At 42.1% G+C, this 12,207-nt stretch overlaps 1 protein-coding gene across 2 annotated transcripts in view; it reads right to left on the bottom strand.

Annotated features, from left to right (window-relative positions):
* The window catches only part of Prr16 (proline rich 16), a 237,797-nt gene extending 235,432 nt beyond the window's left edge, over positions 1-2,365 (bottom strand). For both annotated transcript variants that reach the window (XR_007835558.1, XM_051200971.1), the window contains exon 1: positions 1,812-2,365. Coding sequence is in view for 1 of the 2 variants with exons in the window: in XM_051200971.1 (XP_051056928.1) it covers positions 1,812-1,970 (159 nt within the window). In the remaining variant the exon portion in view is untranslated. The remainder of the gene's footprint in view (positions 1-1,811) is intronic.
* Between the last annotated feature and the right edge of the window lie 9,842 nt (positions 2,366-12,207).

Below are 12,207 nucleotides of genomic sequence, written 5' to 3'. Positions count from 1 at the left end.
CTACCTTTCTTTTAGTTTCACCCTGTAAACAAAACAAGCTATATCCTTTGATGCTCCTTTGATGCTATTGGTTTTCTACATCCATTACCTTTTAAAAAAGGCAAAGCAGGGATGTGCCAAGAGGAACTCTTCTAAGTTATTCAGTTTTAAATCCACAATAATGTTGCAAATGAAAACAACTAGTCAAGCATGGCTAGTAAAAGGATAACAAAGAAATAAACATCTTTAGACTTGGATTTTGGTGCATAGCTTCTCCATTTGCTAGCTGGTTGTGAAACAAGCCTAGGGAAACCCTGCAAACACAAGCAAGTTTCCTGACCTGTCAATGGCTTCCACCACTTTAAGGACCTTAGCAGTAATTGTGTTTTGTTTGCAGAGAAACCTACAGGAATTAATTCATCACCAGCAAAACTAACTCTGGCCAGGAATGGATCCTTTCAACAGGCTTTGAATTTGGTTACAAACTCGGGGTTTTGTTCATATAGGTAATGCCTGGAAGAATCTGCACATTTGGGCTGGAGATGACAGGAGGGTAATCTCTGGAGGCCAGTCAGCCAAACAGCCCCAAATCTCCTCCCACTTGGCTTCAGAAACCCAGTTTGAATTAGGACCCAGGCTATGATTGCCCCTCTCCTTATCTTTCCAAAGAGACCACCACCACCACCTAAGAAGTTTGCCTTCTTGCAGCTGGAACTGCAAACTCCCTCACCGAGAACCGCACCAGGAGTCCCACTCCATAGTGGAGTAGTGGAACAGCACTGTGGGCATAGCCAACAGCTCCCCAGACACAAGAGGCAGCCTGGATGACAAGGAGAGCCACCCCCTGCATGCTGGCCCTCACAGTTTAGGCTGCCTGAGTTAGGCAGGCTCAACTGACACCTCACCTCTTCCAGTCCAGTTCACCCGGGTGGGGAGGGGCGGAGTACAGAGGGAGTAGGATAGTGGGGGTTGGGGGCGGAGGGGAGGGGGCAATCCAGTTCTAAAAGGCCAGGATGCAAGTGACCAAAAAGCACGCGCGACACACACACACACACACACACACACACACACACACTGTAAACCCTACTGCTTAGGTTCAATGCCAAGTGATGACAGAATTAAAGGAAGGAAGTGAAGAATGGCGACACTCGGGGTGGCGAGAAGGCCCAGAGTTTCTGGAAACATTTGAAAAAGGGCAGAGGATGCTTCAGAAATTGCGAAAGTGAGAAAGTCCCAGACATCTCCCCTTCCCCAAAGCTGGAATCTGCTGTCAGCACCCAGGGTCGCTTTCTTATTAGTGGGGTTTGAGAAGAGGGGAGGCTAGCCAGAACCGAGCTTCCCCCTCCCAGTGCCCTCCCTGGCCTGGCCCAGGGCCCAGAAGCCACCCCCTTTCAGCTCAGCTTCCTGGGGCTGCCAGGCTAGGAGCGGACTTGCCAAAGGATTCTAGGGGAGCAGCACCATAGGCAAAGAGCATCACACTGGCTTGGGCCAGCCGGTGCTCACGTCTTCTCCGATGACACACCCCCAGTTAACCCCTTCCCCTGACATTACTGACAGTCCTATATACACAGTACTTTGCCTCCATCCCTCCCACCATCCTCGAGAGTCTATCCATTAAAACACTAGTTGATTTCTGTCTGATTAAAAAAAAGGAGAGAGACAGAAAGTGCTACAACTCTTCTCACGAGTAGCCAGAGCAAAGAAAGTCGGTCTGCCGACATCCCTCAGTAGTTGCCAGGAGTTTGGAAATGCGATGGTCCCAAGCGAAAAGGGGGATCAGAACCCGAAGGGCGAGGGTCGCCCCATTCCCTCCCCAACCCAGCCCCTCTCACCTCCTTAAGTTCTTTGGCCACGTCCTTCAGGTCACCCAAGACTAATTCCAGATCCTCCACTATGATCTTGATCTGCTCCTTCACCTTGGTTTTGGAGGCTGCCGGAGGTCCCTCGGCTGCAGAGGACGAGGAGGGGTTCCCTTTGGACTTGGCTGACATTCTTCGGGGGGGACTAGCGAGCCAGGTCAGGACAGGCGAGCGAGCAGAGGCTGCTGCGCGCCCGGGTCCCTGGCGCTGCTCCGGCCGCTCCCACCCCAGTCCCCCCACATATCGGCTGCTCGGAGGACAGCGGCGGGTGGCTGCGCTGTGCGCTCGGCCGGCGGCCGCACTGTGGTGCTGCCATCAACTCCCCGAGACGAGGCGCTCGGCGCGGGGCTGCAGACGGGCGAGCAGCGCGCCTGCGCCTCCTCCCGCCGCCGCCTGGCGCTCGCGCGCACACTCGCGGGTGGAGAGGGGCCGCGCGGCGCCGCCGGGGGTGTCAGCTGCACCGCCCCGGGTCCATCCCGCTAGGGTTTCTCCCAGACCTCCTTGGAGTCATGGGGCCAGGGGACAAGTTCGCAAGCTGTCCACTCTTACATCCTCATTCCGAAAGGTCCCTGTCACCACAGCCTGCAGCTGCCTGTCTTCTTCCAGCCAGTCAGGGCTCCTTCAGCTTAGCCCTCCAGCAAAGACCTGGCTGCATTCATAAGGGACGAAAGTGCGAACAGAAGCTGGAATCCCAGTCTGTAAAGTGACCCTTAAGTGTTTGTCCAGGACCGAGCGATATCCAGAGACTTCCAGTCACTCTCCTGGTGGCCTGCGAGTTGAACAGACTTCTGCAGCGAGTCTGGGTGAGGGGAGGGGGCGGGGGGGGGGAGTGGGCACAGCCAGGACTGCTCAGCACCTGAAGTCCTCAAAATCGACTGGTGTGCTTGGAAGTGGTAGGCTAACATTGCTGAGTCTACAAAGCCAGTAGCAGATTTATTAATGCCCACGCACCAGAAATCCCCCTTGAGACGGCCTGAGTCATCTTGTTTGTGTTTCTTATTTATGCAGACTTCCCCCCCCCATCCTTTTTTCATGACCTAGGATATGATTTTTAGTGACGAACACCCTCAGGAAGAGTGTAATAAGAGTTTACCTCCAATTTCTCTTCTATAAATTATTTTGTCTTCCCAGTCTCGTGCTTCTAAACAAATAGGAAACAACTTTAAGATCGTTGAGGCAAAGATACCTGGAAAAGAGAATTAATAGGTTGCGTTAGGCCCACTCTCAGGAGGTGGCTGCCATCTCATTAGCTCCAGTTTTAATTTCCATAGTAGCAAACAGTTAGCTACTAACCTGGCAGGCTGGCTCCACTTTGCCTCTCCCAGTTCACAGTCCTCTAGGGACACTCCTTTTACAGGCTTCTCATCTTTGCCCTGCCTTAGCTGGGCTCTTGCTTCTTAAACCTCAGGGCTGGAGAACACGCTCCTAAACATGAAGAAGAAATCCTGACAGCTCCCATCCTCCCAGTCTTCTAGTGAACAGGTCCTCTGCATAGCTGTACATGAAATGTGATGGGAAGAAGACAACACTTGAGAGCATAGACATTACAAAATGGTATCAAACCAGTGGGAGATCATTAAACAAACAAACAAACAATTAAGGACATGGAAGAAAGGTGGGAAGCAGTATCAGATAAATAAAATGGTAAAATAATAAAACAATCAGTCTGCAATCTAGATGCAGTGTTTGGAAGTGTTACTAAATTAATGTGTTGGAGCTCCCTAGGGAGGAAAAATAGTTCATTTCCCCCTTTCTTTTATCTTTTTGGATTCTTTATGAAGCCATAACAAGAAAACTAGTTCCATCTGGTTTACAAACACTACCCCTGAAAATTCCAAGTCACCCATGGTCTGATTTCATATCTGAAGAATCTGTTTTAGAGATGACAGAAGTTAATGGCCATCTAGACTTGAATTTTTGAGTCTCAGTAGTGACTAAAGCCCAAGAATGACCAGGTATTGGTGGCACATGCCTTTAATCCCAGCAGTCGGGGGGCAGGGGAAAGCCTAACTTTGTGAGTTCAAGGCCAGCCTGGTCTACAGAGCTAGTTCCAGGACAGGCTCCAAAGCTACACAGAGAAACCCTGTCTCAATCCCCCCACCAAAAAAAAAAAAAAAAGAACTCAAAATAAAATGATCTTAAAGAAGGATAATGGAAAAGAGAAGTTGTGATTTCACTACATATGATGTAATAATTCTCTCAAAATACATGAATATGTTAGGCCACATGGAATCATTCCCATTCCCTAGTTCCCTAAAGACTGAACAGGAACAGCCTGTCTACCATCATAATATTCATTGCTACTGCTGAGTCAAGCTCTTGTAGTTCAAAATCAAATCACTGCCACTCTGAAGCATTCTTGAATTCTCCATCACATCTTTTCTCAAATAATGATACTGTCTATACCTATATATAAAATCCAGAAACTAAAAATCAAAAGGGGAGGAGAGGGGAGGAAGAGAGGAGGGAAAGAGGGAGGGGAGAGAAGAGGAGAGGATAGGAGAAGAAAGGAGAGAGGAGAGGAGAGCAGAGCAGAGGAGAGGAGAAAAGCCTAGGGCTACTAAGACTATTTCTCTTCAATATCTTACATGGTTTCTCCACAAAACTGGAACTCTGAGCCTTTCTCTTCACCACTTTGCCACTGTAACCAGAAGAGGTCATCACAGCAAGTTCTGTACATGGACACATTCAGCAATCCACTGGCACCAGGATGTGTTTATAGTATACAAATGATTATGTTCAGGCTTTTCTTACTAAGTTACTCATTTGAATGACATGATTTTCCAGTAGATGGCAGTAAAATGAGTTTTAGTTTTTCTTTTTCTTTTTTTCTTGTCTTTTTTTTTTAAGTGTATATACTAATTTTCTGATAGAAGGAAGTAACAAGTTTCTATAAAGCACCACTGTTCTCAAATGTCACACAGAGAATCATACCACATGATATTAATAGCCACCCTCTTTGGATCAGAAGCAATGTTATGGTTGTAGAATGATTCATTATGCAGTTGCTTACCCATGTAACTAACCACTCCTCCAAAGAGGAAACATAGCACCAAGAAAACGAATTCAGTATGTATTCACCAGACAGCCTGCAGGGTGAATTGTACATTTTTTTTTTTTTTTTATCTCATACTTATGGATTGGCTGTGTGTGTAAGTTTTACCGAGCCAGCTTTACTCATCGTTGTTTTTGACATTCTATTTGCTGATATCTCGAAGTCTCTCACCTATTTAACCTCAGAGTTGGGTCCAGATATCCAGACCTCATCACAAGCACAAGCCTTGCTTGATTACTCTCCCCCTTCCACTCAAATGTCCAGCTATTCCCATTCTTCCTGAAACCATAGGAAATATACATGATTTGTTAGCCCATACCAGTTTACCTTCAAACTGCCTAAAATAATGAGGGCTGCACCTAGGACTCAATGGCTCTCATAATGGGAGCCTGTGTGATATTCCTATGGTCATGAGTCTGGCTGCAGCTCTAAACACCCCTATAGCTCCCTCCCTGGGAAGTGATTTAGCTTCAACAAGGAATTCTATAAGAACTTAACAGAATTTTGTTTACCCTTCTTTACCAAGACAATTGTTTATCTCACTCAGTCTCTAAAATATCCTGGAGGTTCCTCTCATTAAGTGTCAGTCTTTTATTCAGATATAAGTCATCTGTCTCGAAGGCAGACAATCAACCAAATGGTTGACACCTTGATCTCTTGATTGTTCTAGTCTCTCAATTTGTGAGAACTAACAGCGATTTTTATAGTGTTTAAAGCCACCTACTCTGCAAAAGATTTGTTTTTAATATTGTGTGTGTGTGTGTGTGTGTGTGTGTGTGTGTGTGTGTGTCTGTTAACTGAAACTTCCCAAAGCAGATGTGGCTAACCCCTGGAGAAATTTAGAATTGCATGAAAATGGTGGCAATGCTCAGAGTCAAGGCTGGAAGGTCAGTGTGTAAGTAAATAAGGACACCTGGAGTTTGTAATTCACAAGCCGTATAGTTGTGTGGAAAAAAAAAAAAAAAAAGAACAAGCTGAAGAGGAGAGAAGAGCTTGATGACCAAGGCTGTGGCTGTGGATGGGCATTGGAAAGTACCTGTGGGATGAAATCAGACAGGTACAGTGGGAAAACCCATAAATTTGGGGGTATAAGAAGAAGCCATCAAGCACATGCTCATCCAATTTTAAGTCTATGTTATCTGCAAGTGTTAGTTCTAGTGTGTATCTCCAAATATCACATGCAATCAGGTATCCATGTAGATCAAAGGAAAATTAAACAAAACATACAGTGCATGGTATGAAATTGAAAGAAAACGATCTGTGCTCCTTCTAGGCCTTCAAATGCAAATATAAATGATAAATTATTCAAGGACAAGGATTACTCAAAATGTTCAGTAGAAAATAGTCAAATAATACAAATGAATTAATCTGGTATATGACAATAACTGTACAAGTTTTATTATTAATCTTAGGACTCCTAAATTAGAAATGCCTTCAGATTTCATACAGTACAAATTCATTATTTCTACTGATATAGAAACCCGTTTAATAGAAATGACATCATTAATTCAAAGACACAAAATATATAAATGATCAATATCAGAACTGTCAATGTTTGGTCAAACAATGGTTTCTACACTGATATAAATAGATAAAGAAGACAGTAAATTTCAGTAACTGAATAAGTTCAAGACAGTGTGTGATGATAAGCCATCAGAAAAACAACAACAAATGTCTTTCCATCTTAAATACTACCTACATTTCCAGTACTTTGAAATCTTAAAGGAAAAGTTAAAATAAAAGCCTCTAAGACTAGATGTTCTAGAAAAGCTATAGAAAGGGCCTCCAAATCCATTCACAGAAATAGACATTTGTATATGTACACATATATATTTTTATTAATTTAATTTATTTTATTTTATATAACCAAGTCCAATTAAATGAAAACAAACATTTATACACAATATTTGGGAATTTGGGCGTCGTTCTTTCCAAACTACTTCCTGCTGGTAAGGGGCGCTGTCATGGGGGATTCGAAGAAGATTCAGAAATCCTGGTTGTAGTCTGTAAGGCTGCTTTGTCCAGCTGTTTTGAATGTAGGATCACCTTGTACTCAGTTTCAGGCGGTCTGGCGTGATCAAACCACATTAGTCTGGAAGGATTCCACATCTTTTCATTTTCTGTGTAAACAAAAATAGAAATCCTTTTCCCCAGTAACTTGTTCTTCAACTTAAATTTTGGAGTCAAAGCATTTTTTTTAATTTAATTTAATATTTTACATGTCGATCCCAGTTCCCTCTCCCTCCCTCCTTCCCTCCCTTTATCCCTCCCTCCCTCCTTCCCTCCCTTTTACCCTCTCTGCCCTCTCACATGCCTCTAACCACCCTCCCCTCCCATCCCCCACCCCAATTCCATATGTAGGGGAATGCCATCCAGTTGGGGTCATGTAGATCTGACAGGTCATGAGAAGTAGGGACTAGGGCTTCTCTCCTGTCTCTAGATTAAGGCAGTTATCCCTCCATGGGGGATATGTTCGCAAAGTCCTTTTGTGCACCAGGGATACATCCTGGCTCCACTGTCTGAGGTCTCTTAGACTGTTCAGTCCTTCTGGCTGAGACCCATATTCAGGGGGGCCCTAGTCAGGCCCATGCTGCTTTCCAGCTATCTCTAGTGGCCGTTAGCTCCTCCTTGTTCAGATAAGCTGTCTGTATGGTACACATATATATTGCACACACCATTGCACCATTAATTTAATTAGATTATAACTTCACATTTCCACTCTTTTTCAAAGCATTTTCTTCTAATTCTGTCAGATTGCTACACAATATCCCTTTGCATACTTAAAGATGGTTTGCCACCTATTTTGATTAAAATAATTTTCAACTCAGCCTTTATTTTTAAAAGCACTATTAGCGAGGACAGAGCACTGCTGAATTGAAAGGCAATGTCTGTATATCACAGTAGATTCCTATCAAAATGTCTATCACTTTAGTTCGTATTTCATTAAAGTTTTATGAAATGTACAGAATCCTATCATGCTGTATTTTCTGTATGTTTAACACTTAAATTGTCAGTTTAAACGACATTTGAAAGTAATGCAAGCCTATCCCACATATAGTCGATACATATAATCCCTGCGTGCTAAACATAATTTCATGCCATAAACTGTAAACATTTGAACACCCCCTCCCCTGTCCCGCCAGAGTGGTTCTGTTCCTTTGAAAAACAAACCCTGCCATTGAAGATGTGCCAAATCTTTCTAAGAAAAATTCTTCAACTAAATGAAAGTTTTTCTTTCCATTTATTACCAATGAACAATACAGCAGCAGAAGAGGTAGAATGGGACCTAGAGAATTTTACATTTGAAATGGATACTCTGCCAGTAGTTATGTGACCTTAAATTACTCAAATCCATCGGCATTTACTGCTTTATTTGTGCATGTAGATGTAACACTTTGAAAAGGTATATTGAGAATCAAAAGAGAAAATTCTGCAGAAATTTTTGTAACCTGTGGATTATTGGATAATTGTTCCCCAGTATTATAAGTTTTTGTATTTACTTTGATAGATACTTTCTGTATATCCAGGAACCTGGGACCTGTACTATTCTAGGATTTTTGGTTACCTTCCAAAATTTCTTGATCTCTTGAAAAAAAAAAAAATCAAAAATTGGTCTATAGCAGAATTTTTCCAAATATATTTCAGCCATTTCAATGGTCATTTTTTGGGGAGGGGGAAGCTGAAATCTAAAACCTACATACCCCTCTCACATAATCATAAACTCATATATAAGGAAAATAAAGTCTGAAATTTTTATCTATTTAATTTTAGTTTTTAACCTCATTTTATTAAACTATGGAATCTTCTTCATGCTTTTTCCATCCCTCCTCTTCCAATTCTGTGACTTCCTTCCCCCTCCCCCTTTTTTCCTTTTATCTATCATGGAAAGGACCCTCTAGGAACCATTAGCTCCCTCCCCCCCTTTTTTAATTTAAATTAGAATCAAGCATATTTTGCATGCCAATCCCAGTCCCCTCTCACTTCCCTCCTTCCTGCCTCTCACCAACCCCTATCCTACCCACCTACTCCCCAGGGAGGAAGAGACCTTCCATGGGGAGTCTTCAAAGTCTATACTATCATTTGGACCAGGGCCTAGCCCCACCCGCATGTGTCTAGGATGAGAGAGTATCCCTCTATGTGGAATCAGCTCCCAAAATCCATTTGTAAACTAGGGATAAATACTGATCCACTACCAGAGGCCCCATAGATTGCCCAGGCCTCCTAGCTGACACCCAAATTCTGGGGGTCTGTGTTGGTCCTATGCTGGTTTCCCTGGGGGACATGTTCAGGTCAGCTGTTTCTGTGGGTTTCTCCAGCCTGATCTTGATCCCTTAGCTCCTCACTCCTCCCTCTTTGCAACTGAATTCCAGGAGTTCAGCTCAGGGTTTAGCTGCTATGGGTTCTGTTTCTGCTTCTATCAGCTACTGGATGAAGGCTCTAGGATAGCATATAAGGTAGTCATCAATCTCATTATCAGGGAAGGGCATTTAAGGTAACTCGTATATGGATTTTAGACATAGAGCAAAGGAGTACCAGCTTACAACCCACATCACCAGAAAAGCTAGGAAACAAGGAAGACCCTAAGAGAGACATACATGTCCCCCCTCCCCCCGTCCCTAGAAGAGTAAAGGGACAAAATCTGAACAAATTGAGAGTAGAAGGGAGAGGGGAGAGGGAGTTAGGAGGAAGAGAAGGGGAGAAGAGGAGGAGAGAGGAGGACATGAGGGAGCAGGAAAAGAACAAGAAAGGAGATACCATTATAGAGGGAGCCATTATAGGTTTCAAGAGAAATCTGGCACTAGGAAAATTACAAGGATTACTCCAACTAACAATCTAAGCAACAGTGGAGAGGCTACCCTCTAGGAACCTTTATGAAATGCCCCTTGGTAAAGCCTATTCTAGAGTTTCTTCTGCATGTTCTTCCTTGGGATTTTGCTTTTTCAAAGGATTGATTCTTTAAGCTTAAATTAACAAATCTAGGAGATTCCTATCCATTAGTATGGTATAGTGCAATGTAGAGATACCGATTTCAGTAGTATTTTTATATATCAAATTCTATTCTAGTGTGCTCATTCATTCTACATTTTACATTTCTTTAAAAACATTCCCTATTATTTTCCATGTCACTTTCTAATGTTGCATCATCATCTCAGATTGTTCTCAGCATAACCACATAAAGTCCTGACTTGAGTGCTTCAAAATGTGGTATCTCCTCCCTCAGACTACAAACATGAAGGATACAATTTATTCACTTTTAGCTACCTGGCAACTGTTCTTGTATCTATAATTCCAGAGGATATTTGGAACAGGAAAAGCCCATTGGGATGCTGCTACCTGGTCTGAATTGCAAAAGGAAAATAAAAGAAAATTCTGTTTTCAACTTCAGACTCAGAATGATTCAAGAAATTTCAAAGATGCTGGTTATTTCAACATTTCTGAATAACATGTCTGGAGCCTCAAGGGTTTGAGATAGTTTTGTATAGCACATACTCAACAGAGAATGTTTTCCTGTCATAGGGCCATTCCAATATTTTATGAAAGAAGAAAAGAGAGTTGTTCAAATGTCTACCTGGAGATGTTTTAAAGCTCTGATACATTCATACAATCAAGAAAATGAAAGGGAAAGATTTTCATCATGTACTTTGTACCACACTTGAGGCATTGCCAGCAGAGTTCCTGAGGTTTCTGAACTGTGCCATAAAATATCACAGGACTAGGAATCACAGTTTATAATAAACTGGCATGTCACCAGTCATGGGTGATGTTCAGCCAAGTGAATTGATAGTATGGGCACTATAAAATGCATACTATGGACCAAATACTTTAAAGATATGACATTGGCTTCAATATTCTCCTGACTTTATGTTGGTTATACTTACTAGATCAACATCAATAGGTCATACATTTGCCTGATAACAGATATTTTAAGCATAAGGAATATTATAATCAGATCATTACAGCAGTAATTCACGAATTCCAAATACTTGTGAAGTATTTAGCTGAACATGGCCTTTCTGTGCTCATTTTGGATTATCAATAATCAAAAAATGTTCACCAACAGCCTTCTTCATGCCTCAATAAAGAAAGTACCTGGCCAAGGAGTACAGTCTCTCCTGAATCTCTGTCTTCAAAATGGAGTGAAGACTTAGTTACAAGATGTTTTATCTAGAAATGTTAGTGAATATAATGATCAGTTTGATGCTGAGTCTTACTATGGCTAAGGAAACTGTTCAGGAAACATTTGGTAAAGAAAGATACAGGGGCAGTATAATGACATCACAATTAACTAAGAGGAAAGTACCATTACAATATGGGAATGACTACTGTTTCCTCCTCTTGGTCCCACAGGAATAGAACATAACTCCAATTCAGATGACTGACTGACTGGCATTGTTGGAAAATCAGGAAGTACTGCTCAAGACTAAGAAAAGAGCCATTGTCCTGAAATCTCTGTGGCCTTGAATTAAGAGATCTACCTGCCTCTACCTCCTGAAAGCTGGGGTTAAAGGCATGCACCACCATGCTCCGCTTCAAGTTGTTGTTGTTTTCTTTTAAACAGTGTTTTGTAAGTATTGTTTCATTTCAGTTAGGTGCAACATTTATCCCTAAGTACAGGTGAGGAAAGGGGGACAAAATGATTTTGTGTCTAGTCACACAAGAGGGCATACAGTTCTGAAATGAATCCAATGCTGATAGAATACTATGCCCACACTTGACTATGTGTGTGTGTGGGGGGTGGGTGGGTATTTGATAAATATCATGGATCTTACTGGGACAAATTGTTGCCCTTCTTTTGATCTCCGTATCCTGAAATCCTTGTATTTAATTTGCAAACAACTTCCCCACTTACAATACACCAAATATTCCAGCAGTCACTTAGTTAATAAACTTGTATCAAATATCCAGAAATTTTAAAGTGCACGACTAAGTAACCTGAGCAAGGTTAGTTCAAATCATTACATTCTTTTTTTTTTTTTTTTGTTTTGTTTTGTTTTGTTTTGTTTTATATTACCTTTTTTAGGAGATTGCACCAGTAGAAAAAACAAGCAAAAGCCTGTTTTGATTTTTCTTTGCTTCCTTCCTTGTATAACCCCACCACAATTATTGCAGACAAAACCACAACATTTCAATAGTTTCTCAGCTGTTAGTAATGCTTCAAAAAAATGTTTTAATTCTAGATGCAGAGTTTACACTTTGGAACCTCTCCATATTCATCTAATTGACACAATTTTTCTGTTAGTTTTCTCTTCAGCTCTTTAACAATGGAAAACGAATTAAATAAATCAGTGTCTGGGGTGTTTTCTCTGATGGCCA

Source organism: Phodopus roborovskii, unplaced genomic scaffold (assembly GCF_943737965.1).
Source record: "Phodopus roborovskii unplaced genomic scaffold, PHOROB, whole genome shotgun sequence".
Taxonomy (NCBI): domain Eukaryota; kingdom Metazoa; phylum Chordata; class Mammalia; order Rodentia; family Cricetidae; genus Phodopus; species Phodopus roborovskii.
The sequence above is the reverse complement of the archived record's forward strand: the minus strand, read 5'-3'. Positions and strand labels throughout refer to the sequence as shown.